The sequence below is a fragment of the Mastigoproctus giganteus genome, chromosome 9 (assembly GCF_048544385.1).
Source record: "Mastigoproctus giganteus isolate SK-2022 chromosome 9, ASM4854438v1, whole genome shotgun sequence".
Taxonomy (NCBI): domain Eukaryota; kingdom Metazoa; phylum Arthropoda; class Arachnida; order Uropygi; family Thelyphonidae; genus Mastigoproctus; species Mastigoproctus giganteus.
This window is the reverse complement of record NC_143583.1, coordinates 80,149,586-80,174,914: the sequence shown is the minus strand read 5'-3', so window position 1 is coordinate 80,174,914 and position 25,329 is coordinate 80,149,586. Positions and strand designations below refer to the sequence as shown.

At 36.0% G+C, this 25,329-nt stretch overlaps 1 protein-coding gene across 1 annotated transcript in view; it reads right to left on the bottom strand.

Annotated features, from left to right (window-relative positions):
* Positions 1-25,170, bottom strand: part of LOC150080480 (testis-expressed protein 9-like) — a 71,853-nt gene extending 46,683 nt beyond the window's left edge. The window contains exons 1-3 of the mRNA XM_090380705.1: positions 25,144-25,170; positions 16,028-16,250; positions 5,400-5,482 (exon numbers count right to left, since the gene is read on the bottom strand). Coding sequence (XP_090236831.1) covers positions 5,400-5,482; positions 16,028-16,250; positions 25,144-25,170 — 333 coding nt within the window. The remainder of the gene's footprint in view (positions 1-5,399; positions 5,483-16,027; positions 16,251-25,143) is intronic.
* Between the last annotated feature and the right edge of the window lie 159 nt (positions 25,171-25,329).

The window sequence follows — 25,329 nt, the reverse complement described above, 5'->3', positions numbered from 1 at the left end:
TTGATAGATCGATTGCAGAAGTCTGTCCAGTTGGTAATTGTGTCAGTGGGTGCACCAGTATTAAGAACAGTAAGGTTTTGCTTATCCAGAAAGGTTTCAATTAGTCGGCCATGTCTATCTAATTTAGTCGATCCCCATAAGGGGTGGTGGCCATTGAAATCCCCCAAGAGACAGAGTGGGGAAGGTAACTGCATTAGAAGATTTTCAAGATCTTGGTAAGAGAAGGTAGGACTTGGTGGGAGATAGATTGATACTAGTGTTAACACAATCTGGGCTATCAAACATATGGCAACAACTTCAATTTCAGTTTGCAAAAAATTTGTTTGGTCGGGATCTTTGTATTGACCAAAATGACCATGTCCCCACAGGCCGGATTTGAAGTATTAGGATCTTGTTGATAGATAGAATAGTTCTTTATGTTAGTAGAAATTTCAGATATTAAGTAGGTAGGTTTCTTGTAGACAGAAACCAACTGGAGAGTGGCAGTTAATTTAGACTTGAATATCATTAAGGTTGCTACGATATCCTCTACAATGGAATTATAGAGGATATCGTAGCAACCTTAATGATATTCAAGTCAGATACATCTTCTACTAAACACCAGCAATGTCTTACATTCTATGATATCCTCTACAATTCCATTGCAGAGGATTTGGTTTGTCTCTTTTTGAGAAGAATGGCCAACCAGTGTCCATATCTTCTTCGACATATATTTCTAGGATTGGGTCTTCTTATCTGGATGAGTCAATTGTATCCATAGATGTTTCTTGGATATTCCTTTTTGAATTTGAGCTGCGATTATTTGATGTAGAAGCAATCACAGGAGGAGGAGAATGAGACGTAACTGGTACTGTAAGTGCAGTATTACTTGCCTGGTTCAACTGTTTAGGGATATTGGGCTGTTGCTTAGAGAGAACAGTCCAAGCCAAGTCAGAGATTGAAGTGTTTGAAGGGACTGTAACATCAGTTTGGGTGGCCACTGACTGATATTTTTGCACAATACTGGTGTATGTATGTTTATTCATACTGGGAGCAATTAATTTCCTTGCTTCTCGAAAGCTTACTTTATTTTCAATCTTATATTTCACGATTTTCTTTTCAGTTTCCCATCTGTCACATGTCCTTGAATAAGCAGGATGGTTTCCTTTACAGTTGGGGCAGATCATTTCTTTTGCTGAGCAATTACTTTGTGTGTGGTCAGAGGACCCACAATTAGGACAAACTTGGTTGCCTCTGCACACCGTTTGAGAGTGGCCACACTTTTGCTTAAAACATCAATGGATTAAAATGTACGGTCTAATGCGGCAAATTAGATAGCCTGCTTTTATTGATGATAGTAGATTTAGTGTGTTAAAGGTTAGAATAATATTCCTTGTAGGTGTGAGTATTTTCTCTTTTAACCATAATTCTTTTTATAGCAATGACATTTTGATCTTGAAGCTCTTGAGTTATCTCCTCCTCTGTGACGTTCAATAGATCCCAGCTGGATATAACACCCTTAGATGTATTTAGGGTTGCATGGGGAGAAACTTTTACTGGAATTCCAGCAAAGTTTGTAATTTTCAGCAGTTTCTCTGAATGTTTACGGTTCATTGTTTCCACTAGTAGGTCCCCTGATTGCAGTCTCTTGACTGTCTTAGGAGATCTTGCCAGACTTTCCAGTTGTTTCTGGATGAGGAATGGAGACAGTTTACTGAGAGGCTGATCTGCAAGAGAGTGCATTATGAGGAATGCAGGAAAATCTGTCGCTGAGGAAGTGGTTTTCAACCTCTTTGGTTGCGATGTGTCATGTTCAATATCTAATTCTGGCTGAGAGCTTGTCGGCTCTAGAGGCGAAAACACATTTTGATCCATATTTGTTCCTTTTGGCCCTTGGCAGATTACATGTTCTGCCAAGGTTTCTGGCCCACCACGGGGAAGCAGGAGCAGTGCCTGGTGTGACCAAGCATAAAGTAGTAAGTGTTAGTAATAGAAGTAAGAAAAATAAAGAAAGATGGTTTTTCTTTCCTGCTCTGTACAAGTACTTTTGTAACAGGAGCTGTTATTAAATAAATAAATTACTTAAGGATAGGAACTTAAAACAACTATAAATCACTTTTAGATAATTGCACTTTAAGCACAGAGAAAACACTTGATCATAATCGCTTGGCATCCAGGGCCGCATTTGAAGTTTAACATTGACAAATGCAAAGTACTGCATATGGGTAGCAGTAACCCAAGAGAAATGTATCAACTGGGTGGTGTTACACTCAGGGTAGTGAAGAATGAAAGAGACCTGGGGGTAATTGTGCAGTCAGATATGAAGTTTTCTGAACAGTGCAGACAGGCTGCCAGAGTAAGTCATAGGGGTCTTGTCAATGATATACAGGAATTTTGAGAGCAGGGATAAGGAAGTGATTATTATTATTATTATTATTATTATTAGCCATATGGTACAAGAAGCTTGAGGCTTATGCTGCACCAGCCAAAAAAAAAAAAAAAAAAAAAAAAAAAAAAAAAAAATTCCCCGAGTTACCCCCTGTGTGTGTGTATGAGAGAGAGAGAGAGAGAGAGAGAGAGAGGGAGGGAGGGAGAGAGAGAGAGAGAGAGGCATCACCAAGAAAGAGAAGAATGATGATATCCAGCTCAGGACCCTGGGTTTGCCAAGCCCATACTTATCCCTTTGTATAGGGCAATGGTCAGGCAACACTTTGAGTACTGCATACAGGTCTGGAAGCCTCATTTTAGGAAGTATGTAGAGTTGCTAGAACAAGTACAGAGAAAGGCAACAAGGCTGGTGGAACAAAGGGGTGCTCTTATGAAGAAAGGCTTAAGTTCTGCAAACTGCAGCATCTAGAGACTAGGCACCTGTGAGGCAATCTGATTCAGGTGTATAAGGCCTTGAATGGATTGAGCAGTCTCAATGCTAATAGGATTCTTCCTCTTGCTCAGATTACAAACCTGAGGGGGCATAAACTGAAACTGAAGAAAGACAATTGTCAAATAGATGTGTGAAAATTTTCCTTTAGCCAGTGGGTATAGATTGCTGGAACAAACTTCCATCTGTCGTGGAAGTTAATAGCTTAAATAAATTCAAGGCAGAACTAGATAAACATTTGGAACGAATGGATGGGTGAAATAGGAAGGATTTTTTTTTTTGGCTGATGCTGTATAAGTTTGCTTTCTTGCATCATATGCCTCTATTAATGCTAATTATTGCTATTGAACTTTGGTTGGAAATTCAAGATGGCCTAAACAAAAAGGAACAGCCTATTGAATACTGTTGTGATATTAGAGGAGGTTACGGAGAAAAACAGATATTAATTGTTAATACCACTTTGTTTCATGGTTAGGCCATAAGCAATAGACCTATGCTATATACCGATACATACATAGACCAATATATATATAACATGTTTGTTGTTTGTTATTTGGTTTTTAGGAGCATTAGCAACTAAGGCCATATTGCTCCGGGATATGCGGTGGTCATTCCATGACCTTCCCGCATCCTCCGTATTTGGTGGTGATGGGCTCGAACCCCGGTCTAATCAAGAAGCGTGTGCTACGCACTGCTGATCCTTCCCACCTGGCTACGGAGGCGCTATATATAACATATATATATATATGAATAAGCAATAGATGTATGCTATGCTAAAAGCAACAGATTATGATCTGAGATGAATAATGCAGTAGGAACAAAGACCTTTAAAGTTTTAAAGAATATTAGGCCTGAATAGTTGTTACTTAGGAAAGGTACATCTTTTAAGGATGCAAAATAAATTCGGAAATCTTCCTACCAGTGATTGGCATTTGTAGGTAATGTCCCTACACAAGCTGATGGAATGTTCAAGTTTCATATAATAATCGCATAAACCTCCCCACATTTATCTTCACAATACTGCTCTATGGTTTGCTAAAATGTAAACATCAATATATTGCCACAGGGACAGGAGATAAGCCAACGTAACAGACCATTTGCAGGCACCCTGAAAAAGTTCTGTTAAAGTAGCTTCAGTACTATTCACCCACATTTCTATTTAATTTAAGATTCATGTTATCAAGTATGAATGCCTTCTTGCCCTGTATTTTTATGCATCATCTGCAAACAAGTACACCACAGTCCAAAGATAAATATTTTGTGCGATGACTTAATGAATAACAAAGTTATACTATTTGTCACTACATACCTAAATTTGAGTAATTATTTCCTATAATTATCTTATAGTAAGGCACGTTACCACCTCACTGGTCTGCATTGCATAACTAACTAAATTATTACCTGATATAATGCCTCTGACTCTTCTTTAGGACTATATCAACAGTACTGTGTAATGACAGGTATTATCTAATAGTTGTCATTACACATAGGTGATAGAAGCAATAACCTAATAGTTTACCATGCTACGTACATAAGTGAAAGAATCAATAACCACAGTGATAACTGTCATATTGGCAAATACTTGGATGGACAAAATAATGTTCATTGTTCTATACATTTGATAGTTATTATTATATTTAATTTTATAAAGGTCAGATTAAAATAACAGCATGATCATTTCACTTCATAAAAATGGCTGATTTAATTACTAATGTTTTGATCCCTCTATAGAATATAAATAGTAGAGAGCCAAGCTGCATGGTATAAATAACTACACATAACATCAACATCTTTGTAGATAACAGAAGACACTACACAGAAGAAATAAATATAAGCAATGCAGAAATGGATGACTGATGTCTATAATTTTCTCATTATAATATACTTATGTTATTATTTTTTTTTCTTGATAAACAGGTAGATGCTAACTAAGTTTTGCTTCCTTGTGTTGGTCTGCTATTTTCATACTATCTATCTCCTCCACACAGGCAAGATTCTAAAACAGGATCAAGACTAGATAATTCCAATCATCCACTGGTTTGTTATGTCTGCTACACCCAATAGTAGTCTCATCTCAGGTGACATGTAGAAGAGATTTCTGTTTTGTCTGTATATTTTTTTCTTTCATGTAGGATATTCTCTGTGATCTACAAAATTTTGATGTTATGTGCAGTAATTTATGCTGAAACTGAAGTTTACATATACTCTATGCTCTATAGAGGTACCCCACGGAGGAATTAAAACTTGATGATTAAATAAACCTTTTTTATGCAGGGAATTGCTCATTTCATTATCATATATACAGTACTCTTTCACCAATATATTATATGTGAAAGGTCAGATAAACTATGAACAACTTAATTTATAAAACTAACATCTAACTAATAAATTACATGAACAGTTACTCTAATGACTGTTGATAAAAGAAATCTGCTTAAACATAACAGAAAAAATTAGATACTCAGTGACAATAATTAAAATAATACAGAATGTTAAAGTAATGACATGATATTTATATCACATTGGTGTAATAATTACAAACCTTTTCTACACATTCTTGTATGACTCTTTGTAATTCATCTTTCAAGACACGGACCTGTGCATTCAAAAACTGAACTGCTACTTCTGCAAATATTAACAAGTTTCACTATCTGATTTTTCTGATAATAATAAAAAAAAACTGACATATTAACTATGAAATTACAGAAACAAGCCAACAGCCTTTATGTTAAGCTAATATAGTTAATAATATATTAGCTCATTAAATAGTTAATAATATATTAGCTCATTAATATATTTAGCTCACACTTATTTAACATTTCAATTCAAAAATTTAATTTTATATAAGAAAATATGATGTCCAAATGAAAACAGAAATAAAATTAAACCATTAGGGGAAAAGTAATACTTTCATTACGTTCTTTAACAGTAATTTAGGCGCCTCCGTAGCCAGGTGGGAAGGAGCAGCAGTGCGTAGCACACGCTTCTTGATTAGACCGGGGTTCGAGCCCGTCACCACCAAATACGGAGGATGCGGAAAGGTCAGGGAATGACCACCGCATATCCCGGAGCAATATGGCCTTAGTTGCTAATGCTCCTAAAAAAAAAAAAAAAAACCAAATAAATAACAGTAATTAGTCTTGAGGGTACCGTGAAAGAGTGTTAAATATCAATGAGGTGTATCAACATGCAAAGGCTGAGAGGTACTGGTCCAGAAAGTCACATCTTTCTACATAGTAGATGGCAACTAAATATTAACAAATAGTATTAACCATATGGTGCATGATAGCTCAGGCTTTTGCTGAACCAGCCAAAAATGTAAATAGAATAAATTAAAAAACTGCTTATGTCTTTTCCTTCTTGTAGCTACTAAGTTCAGCTGTCTTTTGACATTCTACAAGCTGTCAAAAACCCACAGAGTTAACTTATTCCAGTAGTTAACAACTCACTGGCTAAGAGAAACTTTCCTACAATCTAATCCAAGTCTCTTCCTCCCCACCTGATAATTCTATGTATTTAAGATTCTAGAAGTTCTAGAATCATTTATAACCACAAACACTTCCTTTCATTAATTTTACTATCCTCTACCAGTGCTTATTAAGATCCCAGTCAGATCCCCTCTAAGGTATCTATGTAGTTATCAAGATATGTTGTCCACATATTCAAAGTCTTTCCTCATTTCTGGAGATAAGCAAATGTATCCCCAATCCACAAAGGGGGAATCAAGTGATGAAGTGAGCAGCAGTTACGGACATGTTTTTCTTGACTTCTGTATTCGAAAAAATAATGGAGTCACTGATTAAAGAAGCAATGCAGGACCAACTAGACTGGAATGCAGTTATATGGCAGTCACAACAGCATGGATTTTGTAAAGGGCAATCTTCTCTGACCAATCTGATTGAACACTATGATGCAGTAACGAAGGAACTGGATGCAAAAAACAAATCTGACATCATATCTTTAGATTTCAGTAATTTCATATAAAAGACTGCTGTACATATTGGAGCAGTGTGCCATTAGAGACAACTTACCATTGTGGATGAAGGGAGGGTTGAGTCGCAGAAGACAGGGAACGATTATTAATTCTCACTGCTCTCCTTGGACTAATTTTATTAGTGGAGTCCCTTGTGGTTCAGTGCAGGGCCTCTTGCTGTTTTGATATTTATTAATGATATTAATGAAGGCATATGTTTAAGTTTGCAGATAAGTTATGTTAAGATTACCTGAGTAAGGGGCCCAAGCACTATAATCTTAACTTTGCAAGTAATACAAAAGTTAGCAGGTGGGTAATGACAGGAAACAAGGAATATACTACAGTTCATCTGCCACTTCCCAGATATTTGTCCAAAAAAATGGGGCAGATAGGCTGTGAGGTTTAACATTGATAAATGAAAGGTGCTGTACATCGGTAGCAGTAACCCCAGAATAACATATCAATGGGTAGTACAACATTCAAGGTATTTAGATGTCAGAAAGGTTTTTAATACTGTTCTACATGAAACAATGCCATATAAACTGGAGCAGTAAAGAGAGTGGTTATCAATGGGCACTGCTCATCTTGGACCAATGTTTATAAGTGGAGTCCCCTCCCCTAGGATTCAGTGCTGGGCCTATTATTGTTTTAATATTTATTAATGATACTGTTGAAGTCAATATCAGGCTCAATAATCTAAGTTCAGTAATACAAAGGTTGGCAGGGTGGTTAATGACAATAATCAGGATATCTGATTTTTTTTTTTTTTTTTTTTTTTATGTGAACCCCAAACACGAGAGGTATTAGAACCTATAGTACTTAGTACCGTGCTTGGGTTTGAGGTTAAGAAGACGAAAGAAGATATTTGTTGACATTGGACTTGAACTTCTGTAGATTGTAATTTTCAGAAAATACGTATGAAGGAAGGTTGTTCCAGAAAACGGCAGTTGAATGAATAAATGAGGAAGATGAAAAGTTGGTTCTGTGGGTTTGAAGTTGGACAGTAAATGGATGTTGGCTGGTGGCGGCACGTGTTCGGACTATTTTGAAAGAGAGAGCAGGAATTATAGAAGCCAATTCAGAAGAACAGTGCCCATGGAAGTATCTGTAGAAGAGGCATGCAGCAGAAACAGTGCGTCTATGAGAAAGCGAGTGGAGAGACTCTGTTAGAGATGAATCATTAATTAACCTAACTGCCCTCTTCTGAATGGAATCAAGAAGCCGGAGAGAGGTTTTGGGGGCACCACCCCAGATATGGGAACAATATTCCATGGCAGGGCGAATTTGCGATTTATACAGAGTGAGCAGCTGTTTGGAAGAAAAGTAACGCCGAGAGCGAAAGAGAAAACCAAGTTTTTTAGATGCAGAGGAAGCAATATTTGTAATGTGCTTGTGCCAAGAGAGATTAGAAGTCAGGGTAATCCCCAAAAGAGATATATCATTTTGCCTAGAAATCGGAGTGTCACTAAAGATAAGCATAGGAGTAGAAGAATCCTTTTTGCGAGATATAAGACAAGACTGAGTTTTAGAAGGGTTGAAATCAACTAAGTTGTCTTTGCCCCACTGGAGAATTACCTGAAGATCGGCATTTAAGGAATTGGTAGTAGATTTTCGAGAAGTTGAAGCTGATTGAGCAGGACAAGGTTTCTCAAAATGGAAAGTTGAATGCAATGTGCTATCATCGGCAAAACTATGGATACGATTTCCAGTCAATGGAAGAAGGTCATTGATATACAAGAGGAAAAGAGTGGGGGAAAGAACTGAACCTTGGGGGACACCTGCATTAGTGGAGAAGTTAGAAGACAGAGAGCCATCTACCATCACCCTCAGTGAGCGATCAGAGAGAAAACTGGATAACCAATTAATAAAAACAGTTGGCAAACCATAAGATGGAAGCTTGTTTAGAAGACCTTTATGCCAAACACGATCAAAAGCCTTTGAGATGTCAAGAGCAACTACTTGTGTTTCACCGAACCTTTCCATTGAATTAGTCCATAAATGGGTAACATAAGCCAGAATATCTCCAGTGGATCGACACTGACGGAATCCATACTGGTGATCGTTGATCAGACGGAAGGTTTCTAGGTAGTTTAAGAGTTGGCGGTTAATTGATTTCTCCATTACTTTAGAAAGAGTAGAAGTAATTGCAATGGGACGATAATTGGATGGGAGGGATTTGTCACCCTTTTTAGGAACTGGCTGGATATGAGCAAATTTCCAAGCAGAAGGAAAAACACCTTTGGAATAAGAAAGTGAAAAAAGGCGGCAAAGAATAGGAGTAAGTTCAGGAGCACAGGTTTTGAGAACAAGTGGAGAAATACCATCAGAACCTGGACCTTTCTTAGCATCAAGATTCATCAAAATCCTTCTGATATCCTTTTGACGGAAGACCACAGGAGGCATTGAATGGAGCGTGTTGGGAATGGTGGGAGGTGTTTTACCAAGATCATTAATACATGAGTTGGAAGAAAAATGGGATGCTAGCAGGTCAGCTTTATCCTTGGCTGAAGTGGCAACAGAACCATCTGGTTTGGACAGAGGTGGGAGCAAAGATGGGCAAAAGTTGCGGCCAATAGCTTTGGCAATAGACCAGAATGCTCGGCTACCATTAGGGCAAGAAGCAAGTTTTCTACTCTTAGCCTGTTCAAACTCTAGTTTGGACTGGTTAATAACTGCTTTACAACTGTTGCGAGCTTTGGTGTAGGCAGAAAATGAAACTGAAGAATTAGAAACAAGCCAATTACGATATGCAACATTCTTCTCTTGGACAGCCTTAGCACATTTATTGGAAAACCAAGGTTTAGATAAAGGACAAGATTTTAAAGTGGAGTGTGGGATAAAGGATTCCATTCCTGCAAGAATAATTTCACTGACACGATCTGAGCAAACGTTGACATCAGAAGTTTTGAAACAGTAATCCGACCAAGGAAAAGAAGAAAAGAAGTCTCGCAGGTCATCCCATTTTGCATTCTTGTAATCCCAAACAACACGTGGTTGGGAATAGCCATGAGATAAAGGTTCCATTGGAGAAGAGACAATCACCAAGTTGTGATCTGAAGTGCCTAAAGGACCTATCACTTCGACCGTGTACTTAGAAGGGTTGTTTGTGAGAAAAAGATCAAGCGTATTGGCTGTATGATTAGGATTGTCCGGTATTCTTGTAAGTAAATGAACAATCTGTGCTAGGTCATTAGTAATTGCAAAAGCCTCGGCATCTCGACCTGCTGGGTCGGTGTGACTAGAAAACGGAAGCCAGCTGGAGTTGTGAACATTAAAATCACCAAGGAAAATTACTTCACTGTTAGAAAAGTTGGACTGGAGAAAGTCAAGTTGCAAAGAGAGGAAGTCAAAGAGCTCCAAGTGATTGGTGGAGTTGGGAGAACGGTAGAGACAACAGATGAATTTGACACAATGAGGTAGAGAGATTTTAAGCCAGAGAAGATCAAAGAGAGGAGATTCCAAATTGCCAAGTCTCTGACAGGGAATATCAGAACGGACATATGCACAAGTACCACCTTTGAGGCGAAAGGAATCATACAGCGAATAATTTGGGCATCTGAGATGAGCAGTAGATGAATCAACCGATAACTGAGATTCTGTCAGAAAAAGTACATGGGGTTTGGCAGACTGCAAGTGGAAATGGACATCGTTGAGATTAGAATTGAGACCACGTATATTTGTGAAATGAATTAGGAAGTCCTTGGGAGGTTTAGATCTTTTCGCAGATAAGCTTGCTCTATCAGTTTGACAATTCATGGTGTATTCAATAGTAAGGAAAAGTAGGTGGGACATGCTGTATGAAGTAATGAAATTTTTGGATATGGCGTACATGTGGTAAGAATATACCCAGATCCTTGACATAACGTGGCCTCGACAATGCTCCCCGCATACACACTACTCGGACTCCCTCCAGTCACTATCTGGCAGAGTAGAGGCAGCAAGATTATACACTAGCTGATCCGGAAGCTTCCTAGAGAGTTACCAATAGGTTCAGTCCGGTGTACTAACTAGCGGCCGGCCTGCGAACACCGTTTTAGAGCTGTACCCTCGAAATGTAAGGAATATTGGATCTCACCACGACGTTCATCATAACCTCAAAAGTCATCAATCATACTGCATGATGGAAAAGATAGGGAAAGGTTGACCAGAACTTAGCTCTAGAGACTAAACATGGGTTCCACCATTTCAAGCCTCCAATAAGCAAAGTGGTGGTATTTCACCGGTTGATGAGAGTCATCTACCACCTAGTACTGCCTGGTAACATAGAGGGGCGGCGTTCCTCCATGTGGTGTGGGCGCCACACCTCGACCCCTGCTTACGTTGGTTCACACCTGGGTGGTCACCCACCATGTACTTGTGCATGGAGGTTATACCCAGGATTACTAACAGTCCCACCATCGTGAAGGTGCAAGCAGAGGATTTGGCTGTCACAGACCGTCCGGACTTCGCCGAAATTGGGTCCACTTGACTTGAGTGTCACCCGAATATCAGTTCCATCAGCGTTTTAGACTCCCAGATAGCAAGTATAGCTTGTCTGGCATATCTGAGAGAATGTCTGTGACAACCTCAAGGACCATTTTCTATATCTTGCTGATTACAGCAAGATATAGAAAAAATAGACAAAACGACTGAGAAGTAGCAATTTAAGTTGTACATTGACAAATGTGGGGTACAGTATATTTTAGCAGTAATCCAGAATAATATAACAAGTAAGTGGTACCAAACTCAAGGTAGTGGAGAAAAAAAAAAGTAACTTTGCAGTCAGATAAACTTCTCTGAGCAGTGCAGATGGGCTGCTAAGATAGCTCAGGGGGGTTTGTCAATGATATAAGGAAATTTTTTCAGCAGGGATAATGAGGTAATTATCCCATTATATAATGAAATGGTCAGGCCACATCTCAAGCACTGCATACATATCTGGAAACCTCATCCCATTTTAGGAAGGATGTGGTTCCATTACAAGAGATGCAAAGAAGATGAGGTTAGTGGAGAAGAACAAAAAGGTACTCTTGTAAGGAAAGGCTTTGTTTCTAGGAACTGCTGCACTTGGAAACAAGGCACCTGCAAGAAGATCTGATTGAGGTGTTTATGGCTTTGAATGGGTTGAGTAAGTTCAATGCTAGTGGAATCCTTCCTCTTGCTCAGACCACACTATGAGGGGCATAAATTCAAACTGAGGAAGGATGATTGCCAAGACAAACTCCAGTCTTGTATTTTAGAGGTGGGTAATCTGAATAAATTCAAGGAAGAACTAGACAAATTATTAGAAGGGATGGACAGATGATACAGGAAGTTTTTTTTTTTTTTTTTTATGCTATGTAAGTTTCTTTCTTGCATAATTTGCCATTGCCTGTCTTTGAGTCCTTTCAAGAAGCTCAAGATTTTTTTTTTTTTTGAGGAACAATCTCCATAATTGAAGACAATGTTCCAAGTGAAGTGCTACAATTTCCTTATACAGTAGGAATACAACTGATCCAGGGACTATAAGATGTTTTTTTGGGACTAAAAGAACATATCCAATTTGGTGTTGATCTGATTATTCCTTATTGAGTATTTTTAAAACATCCCTTTTTCCAGTTGTTTGATAAGTTTCCAGCCTTTCATAAGAAGGAGATATATTTTTTAGGTATATAGTATGAATCAGAGCTGTAATACTCAATATGTTCTACGTTGTTGATAATATTAGTAAATTAATAAGAGGAGTTTACCTCAATATAGTACGAAGAACACTTCCGTATGATACCCTCCAGAAATTAAAACGGAAAAAACGAAAAAATCGACAACTTACCGGAACATTAAAGTAAAATATAAATAATTAAATAATCAATTTAACACAATTCAAAATCAATTTAAAACAATTAAAATTCAAATTAACGCCATTAAAAGAATCTAACGAAAATATTCAAAACGATTTTCCTTCCTGAAGCTGACAATGCTTTTCGACCGACTGTCGTGATCACAGGAATGAAAATTACCGAATCAGGTTGAACCTGCAACTTAAATAGTGATTATATGTCTTCGCGCATGCGCGTAAAGGTCCACGCATCGGAGATCAAATATGGCCACCGAACATTAACAGAATTCTCGTGTAATTTAATTTCAACGGTTTCTGCAATTAACAGTCGCGTATAATTATGTTGAACGTTAAGTATTTTGGCCTCGTTAAATAAAAAAGTATGTTTTTCGTTAATGGCATGAAAGGCTAATTCTGACGCTGCTGAACGAGAAGCACGAACTGAGGCTTCGTGTTGATTTACACGAATATTAAGAGAAAACCGCGTCGAACCTTGGTAAGACGAGTCGCAATCACCGCAAGAAATGTTGTATACCAGATCATTAATTTGTGTTGCGAACGCGGAAAGAACCGAGCGATTGTTCAGTATAGTGTGTAACTTCCGTATAGGTCTAGCTATAATTTTAAATTCGGTATCTTTAAAGAATCTGTTAAGTTGTTTGTGCCACTGTTCAACGTATGGGACAGAAATAAAGTATTTTTTGATATTACTACTGTTGATTGGTGTAGTATTTTGTATCCTATCCTTAGCTTGTACCCTAATTCGATTTATTGTGTTAATGGGATAACCCCTGTTTAAGAATCTGCTAGTTAATATTTGTATTTCTGAGTCCAAAGCAGAATCCGTCGTTGAATATTTATAGGCATTTAGAAATTGATTAAAGATAATCGATCTTTTGTAGGTGAACGGGTGATAGCTATTATAATGTAGAAGCATACCGGTGTTTGTGGGTTTTCGATAGATGCTAAATTGTATTTTGTTCGAGTCCCGGGTAAGCGTGAAATTTAGAAAGTTTAATGACTTTGTATCCGTATCTTCCCTTTCCAATGTAAATTTGAGTCTAGAATGAATATTATTAAACGAATGTAAAATGTCTTGGATAGTACTACTATCGGTAATAACTAGAACATCGTCTAAATACCTCCCATAGTATGTGATACGGGGACGAAAAGGTGTCAAATGTATCTGCTCAATCGTTGAGAGATAGATCTCTGACATTAAGCCACTCAGGCTCAAACCCATTGGTAATCCAAAAATTTGTTTGTACACCTTGTCTCGAAAGGTGATGTAGTTAGCCTCAACTAACAGTTTAATTAAGTGAAAAATTTCCTTAATAGGCAGCTTCGTATAATTAATCGGTGTCGAGTTTTTATTTAACATATCCCAAATAATATCTAATGTGTATTCAACGTTTACATTCGTATATAATGAGGTAACATCTAGTGAGAATAAATTGTCATTGTTGCCGAGTCTACAGTCTTTAAGATTATTAAATAATGTATCGTAGTTCTTAATCCCAAATTGTATAACCTGTCTAAAAGGTTTTATAATGTTATAAACATGTGTGGCTAAGGCTGAAAATGCCGAGTTCCTGTAGGAAACAATAGGTCGAATAGGAAATCCAGTCTTGTGTAATTTTACCTGACCGAAAAGTGCAGGAATATTGTATGTTCTGGACTTCAATTCCTTCAACTGAACCATAGTAATGTAGTCGTTTTTACGATATGTGGTTAACGTTTTATTGTATTGATTTACCAAATTGGTAAACAGTGCCGGGTCTACTTCACGATAAGTGGAGGTATCAGACACAACTGAATCTAACTTATTAATATAATCATGTTTATCTAGTATTACCACTGTATCTCCTTTATCTGCCCTCTGTATAATAATGTCCTTATTTTCCCGAAGTTCTCGTAAAGCTGAACTGTCATGTGTATTCAATTTAGGAAGTCGCGTTTCTTTTATGTTATTCACTACTTGGTTAACTTGTTGAATAAATACATCTTTTTGTGGAACATTACGAAGTCCAAATTCAATATCAATTACGCATTGTTTTTTTGGCAGTTTACGAGGTGGTAAATTATAATTTAATCCTTTGGATAAAAGTGAAATCTGGTCCTGCGATAGTGTACACGAGGAAAGATTTGTAACCTGTTGATATGTCAGTTCGTTGGATACTGGGTGAGGGGGTGTTCGTAAACTAGCCGACATATTCTGTGGTAGTACGTTATGTGTCTGTGGGGGGGAAGTCACCCAACTCGTGTGAACTTGGTCGCAAGCCCGCGACAATGTGTTAGAATTCGTATGAACGTGTCTATTCGATAATGTTTGCAACTTATTAACGTGTCTGTTTTTTATTTCTGAGGCCTGTGCTTCCCGTCGCAAATCTATGGAGGTCTTTAATACAGACCAATCGTTCGGATGTAGATAATTTTTTAATTTATCGCGAAGCTTCCTAACCTGGGAAAGGTATTTTTGTTTATTCGAATATCGAGATTTAGCCTTTCATGCCATTAACGAAAAACATACTTTTTTATTTAACGAGGCCAAAATACTTAACGTTCAACGTAATTATACGCGACTGTTAATTGCAGAAACCGTTGAAATTAAATTACACGAGAATTCTGTTAATGTTCGGCGGCCATATTTGATCTCCGATGCGTGGACCTTTACGCGCATGCGCGAAGACATATAATCACTATTTAAGTTGCAGGTTCAACCTGATTCAGTAATTTTCATTCCTGTGATCACGACAGTCGGTCGAAAAGCATTGTCAGCTTCAGGAAGGAAAATCGTTTTGAATATTTTCGTTAGATTCTTTTAATTGCGTTAATTTGAATTTTAATTGTTTTAAATTGATTTTGAATTGTGTTAAATTGATTATTTAATTATTTATATTTTACTTTAATGTTCCGGTAAGTTGTCGATTTTTTCGTTTTTTCCGTTTTAATTTCTGGAGGGTATCATACGGAAGTGTTCTTCGTACTATATTAAGGTAAACTCCTCTTATTAATTTACTAATTTTTTAGGTATATATATAAGTTTGTATTAAAATATTGAATAAAACACACATGCACGCGCACACACACACACACGCACGCATGCACGCACACACAAGCCAAAACATTATGACCACCTACCTAATATGATGTTGGTCCTCCACGTGCAGTCAAAACAGCTCGTACCTGGCGAGGCATGGACGCTACAAGATTTCTAAATGTGTCTTGTGGTATTTGGCACCAACATGTAACCAGCAGATCCTTTAACTCCTGTTAAAGGATCTGCTGGTAATACAAAACAACTATTACAAACTATTTCCTACTCTGGCAGGAAAAACTAATATTTTTTGACTAAGGAATTAAGGAATGATCATTTTAAATACTTAATTTAGCATGTACTTACCAGCTACAATTGTTTCCCCTCCTTCATTGTAAAAATCTTCATTAAGAATTCCACCTAAAGAATTTCCATCCTTCATAAGAATTGGATTTAATTGCTGCCTATTTCCAATGTTTGTGGATTGACTTAGGAGTCTTTTACGATCCTGTGATAAATCTCTGTTACGAGTTATCACACTAGATCTTCCCTGAAGTCTCCTTGTGGGTCTCACACTAACAGCTAATGACTTAATCCAAAATAAAAAAAAATAAAAATAAATAAAAATAAATTATATAAATAATAAATATTAGCCATTACTTCAAAAATATATCATTTTATTTGTAAATTACCATTCTGCCGGTCTAGGATATAAAATGTTAGGTAATACTGTGTATCCTGCTTATGACAAAGTCCAAATTTTTAGCAAGAAATCTGCTGTTGAATGAAAAATTTGGGAGCTACAAATCTAAAACAATATGAAGTATTTTTTCTGATCAGATATTTTTGGTTTTTAGTGTTACAGGCATCTAAAATTATAACATGTAGTACAGTCAAGGATTAGACAAGGGTCAGGCTACAGAACATTGAAGTCAATAAATGCAATGAAATTTGTTGTTGTCAAATTGCAAGTTTCAACTTGCACTTACACATAGGTAGAAGTTTATCATTTAGTATGTTTTTCTGAATGTGAAAATTTTCAAATTTAGAACATAATTCAAAGTTTGGTCAACATTTAAGAAATCTGCTTCTAAACCATTGCAAATGAGTTGTCAGACTTAAGGAGGAGTCTCCAACTTGTATTCTCATGTTTGAATGCCATCATAAATTCAAAGACAGAAAGACAGAAGAGAAAGTTTAGCAGACTATAACTCTTGCTGGAAAACTTAACTTTTCAGATGTCCAAAAAATTAAAACAGCCAGATAACTCACATGAGAAACAGTATGTGATTGATGGATTTTAAGTCATGATTTGGTGCCTCATAGCTTACTGACATTCAACACAATAATCAGATAAGAATTTGTGGTAATCTCATAATGGCATCTGATAAAAATCATTGTTCCTTATAGTCCATCATCATGAGGTACAATACTTGGTATTTTCTCTACAAGTCACAAATTAAATATAAATCATTAATTTGAAAATCTCCTCATTTGCTTCGCCATGATCAAAAAAATTTCAGCAAGGCAGGTTAAAAGGAAAAGTGATGCAATAAGTTTATTTTGACCACTGTGGTACTGTGTACTACAGATTCATTACACAAGGTGCCACTGTATAAGGAAAGATATGTATGGATGGTTTCAAGAGGCAATTCAGCAAAAATGTTCAAAATGGGAGGCAGCAAAAGATGGAGGCTGTTGCAAAGCAGTGCACCTGCACACCACTCAATTCTCAGGCAACAAGAGCTCAATAAGCACACTACTGTTGTTACCATATCTCTTTATTTGCCTGATTTCTCAACATGCGATTTTTTTCCCAAAAAATGAAAGAATGTTTACAAAACTGTTGCCTCTGAAACAAACAAAAGATTATTGATACAAACTCAAGATGCAACTCCAGTCAGAACAGTTCCAGAACTGCTAAAACCAGCATGTGAACCAAATGGTAGCAAAAATTCATTACTACTCAAGGAGAGTACTTAGAGAGTGACTTATTATAAATGAGAGTCTGGAAACCTTTTGATTGTATCACATGTTGGCTTGACAGGGAACATCACAAAATGCCAGTAAATGAAACATACATATATGTATATATCTGATTTGTATTAACTAAAGACAGGTGGTAGATGACTTTCATCGACCGGTGAAATACCACCACTTTGCTTATTGGAGGCTTGAAGTGGTGAAACCCATGTTTAGTCTCTAGAGCAAAGTTTCCGGTATCCCCTTCCCCCTATATTTCTCCTTCAACCCATGCACGGTACTAAGTACTATAGGTTTTGATACCTTTCGTGTTTGGGGTTTTCATAAAAAAAAAAAAAAAGTAACGTATTTGTAATAATTCCTATAAGTTAAAATCACTGAGAGCTCAATCTGTATCAAGTATCAATTATCAGAAATGGAGTGGATGAGAGGGTAGTATCTTACACATAAAATAAAACTAATTATAATAATGTGTATTGTATTTTTAAATATAAATTATATAGAAAATATCAAATCATAGTAAAAAACTTTATTAAAATTTAACTTTATTTATCTGAGTACATTTTCAGAGAATATACAATAATAAAAGAGAATATGGTCATTTTGGTGTGTAATGATCTTGCACATTTTATACAAAGAGGAAATATACATTAATGACCACTGTTTTATTTATTGTAAAATTTTCTTATCCACTTTTCCTTTAACCTGTACATCTACAAATTTCTGAAACTTTGGAAACTTCAGTAAGATCTAATCCCTGCAGCCTCTTTTGGAATGTTCTATAAATGTTAATATATTTCTATCTTTTAAAACTACAAAACCCAGGGAAATACACATAAGAAAAAAAAATTTGGAAAAAAAAAATAAATAAAAATCAGTTTCACCTAACTTCTTTTGTTTCCTTCTTGTGCTCCATGCTGAAATAAATAGTGAAATAAAATACCAATGCTATGAGTAATAAAAGAATATGCAAGCAGGTAAGCAAGCAAACCTGTCACATGACATTGCTATACATACTTCTGCAGAAACTATAAATGATATTCATCTAGAGATCTTATTCATTACATGAGAGATGTTTGATTGAAGATGCAAAAATGGAAAATGACATTTACTTGCTCACAGTTATTGACACAATCTTTGGTTTGCCTCTGCTGGTCTCTCCCCCCCCCCACTAAAGGCCATTTCAAGTTTTCTGGAACACATGCACAGTTAAAAAAACAACTGAAGAAATGCTGTCAAGACCAGAAAGTGATTGGGCTGGATGTTTTTAGTGCATAAAGAGATTTGCTAAGATCTAAAATGAAGAATGAGAAATTTATAGTTTTGCCTTTGCTAGTAAGGCCACCAGAGACAAACCAAAAATTTTGTCCCATTCTACCCTGAGATTTCTGAATGCCTCACATGATCTTAAATGACCACACAAAATCAGCAGTTGGGCATCTAGCAGTGGCAGACAACCTGGTGGTATGGTAGTTTTTGCTATTATAGGTTATCTTTATCTAAAAATAGTGTTGGAAGAGAAAGAATTATTAGGTGCAAAGAAGAGGAGGAGGAGACAGTAAAACAGAAATAAGTGCCTAACAAACTTCAGCAAGCAACCAGAAAGAATGATGGCCATTTGAATAGGAGACAAATTTTCCCCTTTAAATAGAATTTTATTTTTATCACAGATTTCACAAAAAAAAAAAAAAAAGCAAAAAAAATGCAAGTTTGAGATTCCAACATTATGTCAGAATTACAAACAATGATGTCAGTTGCAATATGCTTTAGTCTTACATGAAACAGCTGATAGGAAAACGCTTATCATGAACAACAAGAATTAAACGTTGGAAGAGAAATAAATATTTTTGTTTCCTAATATGCAGGGCTGAAAACAGTTGTAAACACAGGAATTACAACTGTACACATTTTATACTACATTGAGTTGAATTAGAAGAAATATTTTAGAAAGTTTGCTGAGACTATCTTATCTCCTCTGTAGCTAGCACTTTCAACAGGTGCAAAATATGTAAAATAAGAAGCAATAAGATAAAATTAGGATAAAAATTATAATCAATAATAATGTAGGGCAAGAAGCTGAGAGCTATGAAGAATGTGTATAACTGTATAGAGATAGTGCACGGCATCATTATTGTATATAATTAAAGACAAAAAACACAGTTTATGCAAAGGGCATTATTATATTGTATTATCTCATATTGTGAATTACTTCCTAACAAGTTTAATTATATAAAAATAAAATAAAAATTATATGTTGCTGTTTTTTGTTATTGCATCAAAGGAACTATGGGTTGTCAGTGCATTGGGTCTGTAAATTGCATGTATGAAGGATGATAATTTAATTTGTGGACTGGTACAAGATTTTTATGTTTACTGTGTGAACTTTCCATAACTGCTGCTAGAGTCGATCTCCCTGATCGCTACTGAGCAGGCTGTGTATGTATGCCAATACTTGTTGAGCTAGTGCTGCGTGAAGAAAGTTTTTTTATCTGCGTGCCACTGATGATTGTTTCAAAGCAAGTATCATGTCGGACATACAGATTTAACAGTGATATCTGATTCGTTATTGTGTCAGACAGGGCTTAAATGCATCAGAAACAGTTAAAGAGATGACTGAAGCATATGGTATTGAGTGTCATGCTAAGATGGCCATATTTAAATGGCACAAGTGATTCAGTGAAGGCCATGAGTCTGTTGCAGATGACCCAAGACTTGGTTAGCCTTCCTCCTCAACAACTCCTGAGCAAATCGTAAAAGCTCAGGAAATCTTGGATGAAGACAGGCGAATTACACTTTGTGAATTAGCTGTTAGAGTATCCATTTCATATGGTAGTGCTCACAATATCATGAAAAATCACCTGAAAATGTTACAAATCTGTGCCTGCTGGATTTCACACAATTTGACTCCAGATCAAAAACAACAAAGAGTAGACTTGTGTAAAGAAATGCTTGATCGTTTTAAAACATGGTCAAAACTTCTTAAATCAAATAGCGATTTGTGATGAAACTTGGAATTTTCACTATGATCCAGAGACAAAACAACAGTCGAGTGAGTGGAAGCATTCTGATTCACCAAGACCTAAGAAATTTCAAGCTTCCCGTTTGGCTGACAAACAAATGGTTCTTGTGCTTTTTGACATAAAAGGCATTCTTGTTACACATTTTGTACCTCATGGAACAACTATGAATAAGGAAGTATACTCTGAGGGTCTCAGAGTCAAACTTCGCCGCATCATTCATTAGAAATGTCAAAAACTTTCTGGTGTGAAATGGTTTCTTCATCAAGACAATGCCAGGCCCCGCATGGCTAATATTGTACAGCCAGTGATCACTGCAATAGGTGCTGAGGTCCTGCCACATTCCCCTTATTCACTGGACTTAGCCCCATGTGATTTCTTCCTATTTCATCTAAAGATAGTTTTGAAAGGCAAGCGTTTCACATCCAACAATGATGCTTGCAGAACCACAACAGAAGCATTTACAGTCTTTCGAAAAAAAGGCTTGCAAGAAGCATGTAACGTGTGGGTATGATGGTGGCGAAAGGGTGTAAAGATCAAGGAAGAGTATTTCGAGAAGGAGAAATCCACAGAAGATTCAGATGATGACAATTAAGATAAGATCTTGCACCAGTCCACAAATTAAATGATCACCTCTCATATAATATGGTCTGTTTGCTGGATGTAAAACATGAGTTTCTGGAGGTGAGGAACCTTGCAACGCTTGTCTGAAATAATATGGTCTCAGATAAAGATGGCAATTATAATAACTGTGCTACCTGCAAAGATTATAAATCATATGAAGAGGAATTTCACCTACTGGAGTCTCATAATGTCAGGAACCAAAAGGCCACACAGTACATGGGCAAAAAAAAAAAAAAAAAAAAAAAAAATCAAAAGACAGCATTTTGATGACCTCTAAACTATGACACAGAGCTCAGTTTATAAGCTGTGTATATAACCTGAGGTCCTCTTGAAAGTACTTTAATACTTTTGAGAGAGCCTCAGTAATGATTTTTCAGCAATGTGAATGAAGCCTGTGTTAGAATCAAGAGGCTTAAAACAATAGCACAACCAAAGTAAGTTTCATTAAAAATGATGGATGATTCAAATTCGCATTTTGAAATAACAGAGATAAGCACTCTATTATCTGTTATTTTCTGTGAAACAACTTTTTTGAATTCTATGTATGACTGGACTGAAACACATAATATCACTAAAGTTCAAAAAGTGCACACACAACATTAATTTGTCCACTATTGTGATCAACACTGAAATACAAAGGGGAGTATACTCCATGAAATCTTTGTGACATTTTGTGATTCAATCCAATTAGCATTAGCATTAGTAGAGGCATATGATGCAAAAAAGCAAGCTTATGCAGCATCAGCCAAAAAAAAAAAAAAAACTCCCATTTCACCCCTCCATTCATTCCAAGTACCTGTCCAGTTCAGCCTTAAATTTATTTAGGCTATCAACTTCCACAACAAAAGATGGAAGTCTGTTCCACCAACCAACCACCCGCTGGCTAAAGGCAAACTTCCGCACATCTGTCTTTTTTCAATTTGAATTTATGCCCTCTCAAATGATTATTCTGAGCAGTTATACAGGATAGACACAATAGTTGGTTCTCAGAAAATAATGTAGGATAGGGTGCTTCTTAGATATCTTATATCCAGTTAACCTGCATAGCATTTCATTCAAAGATTCAATTTGGTATTATTACAATGCCAAATAAGTGACCCAAGCACTGAACAGCTTGGAATGCCACTAATAACATTAGTCCAAGAAAAGCAATGCCCATCAATAACTACTATCATCTGTACAGAAGGTTTTGTACAGCAGTGTTTCATGGAGAACACAGTAAAAAGCTTTGCTGAAATCTAAGTATATAATGTCAGATTTTTTGCATCCAGTTGTGTCAAAGGAACTGGATGAAAAAAATAGCAGCTAATCAGATTGGTCAGACAAGAACTCTCCTTAATAAATCCATCCTGTGATTGCTGTAAAACCGCATTCCTGTCAAGATAATCCTGCAATATTTCTTTAGAAAATGAATTGATTATTTTTCCCTTGAACAGAAGTCAAGCTGAAGGTCTGTAATTACTCACCTCACCCTTCGATCCTCCTTTGTGAATAGGAGAGGCATTTGCACATTTCTAATTCATAGGTACCCCCACAAATCCAAGAATGCTCTCATAATTATGGTAAAGTTTTATTTCCCTCTTTTGCTATAATTGAATAGTCAACAACCCCAGGTGTCTTATTTAAGCTTAAAAATTTCCCTTCCACTTTCTTCTCACTTATCACAATCATTTAGCTCCCAGTTCTAACTTGGTATACTTCTGATATTCCTGTCCCAAAAAGCTTCTTCGTACATGAATATAGATGCAAAGTATTTATTCAATTTGTTAGAAATATGAATAGGATCATCAACAATTATGCCAATAATATCAGTGTAGTTCATCCCTTTTCTTTCTAGTATTAACATAAGCAAATAACTGTTTGCCACTTTTCTTTGCATTCTTAGCCAAAAGGTTCTCATAAGATACCTTAGCTTGTGCCTAATTCCTTCAGTAACTTGATTGCAGACTAATCTGTACTTACTGTAGGTGTTTGCATCCCCTGATTGTTTATAATCATCCAATGCATTTTTATTCTCTGCCACATCTGCCAATGGATGTCAGATGAACTGTTTCATCAGTTCATCTGACATCCATTAGGTCTAAACCTTGATCAGTATCTTTTTGTTTGTCATTAAAGCTTAGTAGCTTCTATAACTTAGTAACTTCCCTGAATGCTTTTCATTTATAACTGTAATCCCCCCAAGTGATTATAGAATACTAGACTCTGATAACTTTCTAGCCAATTGATAACATCATTGGTTGGTACCACTGAACATATTTTAAAACTGTCTAAGACCATTGTAGTCACCTTTACAAAAGCAAAATCCTTTCCCTTTTCCCTTGACAGTAATTATATCTTTTAAGTAAATCCCACATCAATATGTTATGATCTCTGCTGTCTAGTTGTTCCTCTATTTGAAGATTCTTAATGCATGAAGAGTCACTGCTGATAATGAAATCAAGGGTATTATTTTCTCTCATTTCCTCTCTAACATTGTGGCGCAGAAAAGTAATCCAATACACCCAGGAAATCTCTGCAAATGTGCAAGTGACAAAGTCTGCAAGTTTCAGTCAACAGCTGGAAAGTTAAATTCCCCCATTATAAGGCATTCCATTTGTCTGTATAGGTGTTCATTGTAGTCGTCACAGTCATAATTGTGATAGCTGAATAAATAAATAAATAAATAAATTTTGTGTTTATACTCTGGGATTTAAGATGGCACTGCTTCTATTATAAGAGTAGGGGATTTCGCAAAGCAGAAAGAATACAAGAATATTACCACATTTGTGGTACCATATGGATTCATCATAAGGAGCATTTATGTTTGCTTGAGTAATAGCTGGAACATAAAATTAGAATCATGGGTCAAAAAGTCAAAAATATTATTTGAAATCAAGTTTTTATATTTACGAAAATTCCTTGTATGTATATAACTACTATCAAGTTTTGGAGTGATTTAGAAATTAACATTTATACTGATGAAGCTAAATATTATTTCAAATTGCAAGACATTCTATCAGCCATTGCTTTTACTTACTCTTAATTTAAATTTTAATGAACTACTGTAGGAAGCTGTCAAATGATTCTGATGCATTCTTAAAATAGTAAACTGTCTTTGTTCATGGAAGGACAACTTTTAATGCCACTGGAATAGGTATTTGACTCTAAATGATTGGGAACTATTAAGCATCAAGAGAATCAAGTCTTCATTATTTGTTTTGCTTATACCCCAGTACAACTAATTGTAAACTCCTCTGACTAGGTCTTAGTCACTTCAACAATGAATACAACTGTTAATCGCATTTAGCAGTTAGATGAACTTGAACCATGGCCCACTCAAATGAAGATACTAATGCCCTCTCCATGCTTGACTACTTGGCTATCTCCAAACTGGGAGAGATATTTTAGTTGATGTGCTATATGGTTAATCATTCACATAAGCATTTATTTGTAAATAAACTACTGTAACTAGTTATTGCATTCTTATTTCAATCATTGATTTTTCTGCAATACTAATTCATAAGAAAATATAAGTTGTAGTAAATTTTGAATAGTTTACTACAAATAACATGGTAATTCTCAAGTGATTATAGAATACTAGAAAGTGATAGCTTTCGAGCCATGTGTACATGCAGTGACAAGGTCCAGTGGCAGCTCCTGGTATACAAAAATGTTATCTGAAACTTGCATTTTGATCTTTAAAATTTTCTAGTTTCAAAAATCATTACCTATATTTGTTATTATAGGTAACATTTTCAAATTAAAACTAAACTATATTCATAAAGCTACTTTAATTTTACCAGATTTTTATACTTATTAAAAGCATGTACTATACAAAATAATAAAAGTTACATTTATTTTCATATTCATTCTTACCTTTCTTGGTTCCTTGTAATCTAACATCCCTGGACTAACCCTGTATATAAATTTTAAGAAAAATATTTTTATATACAAAATCAAAAATAAGTATATAAAGACAAATCACCAAAGCAAAGAATCATCTAAAACTGAATTCGCATACCTTTTTAATCCTGTAGTGATTGAAAGTTCTTGAGATCTCTT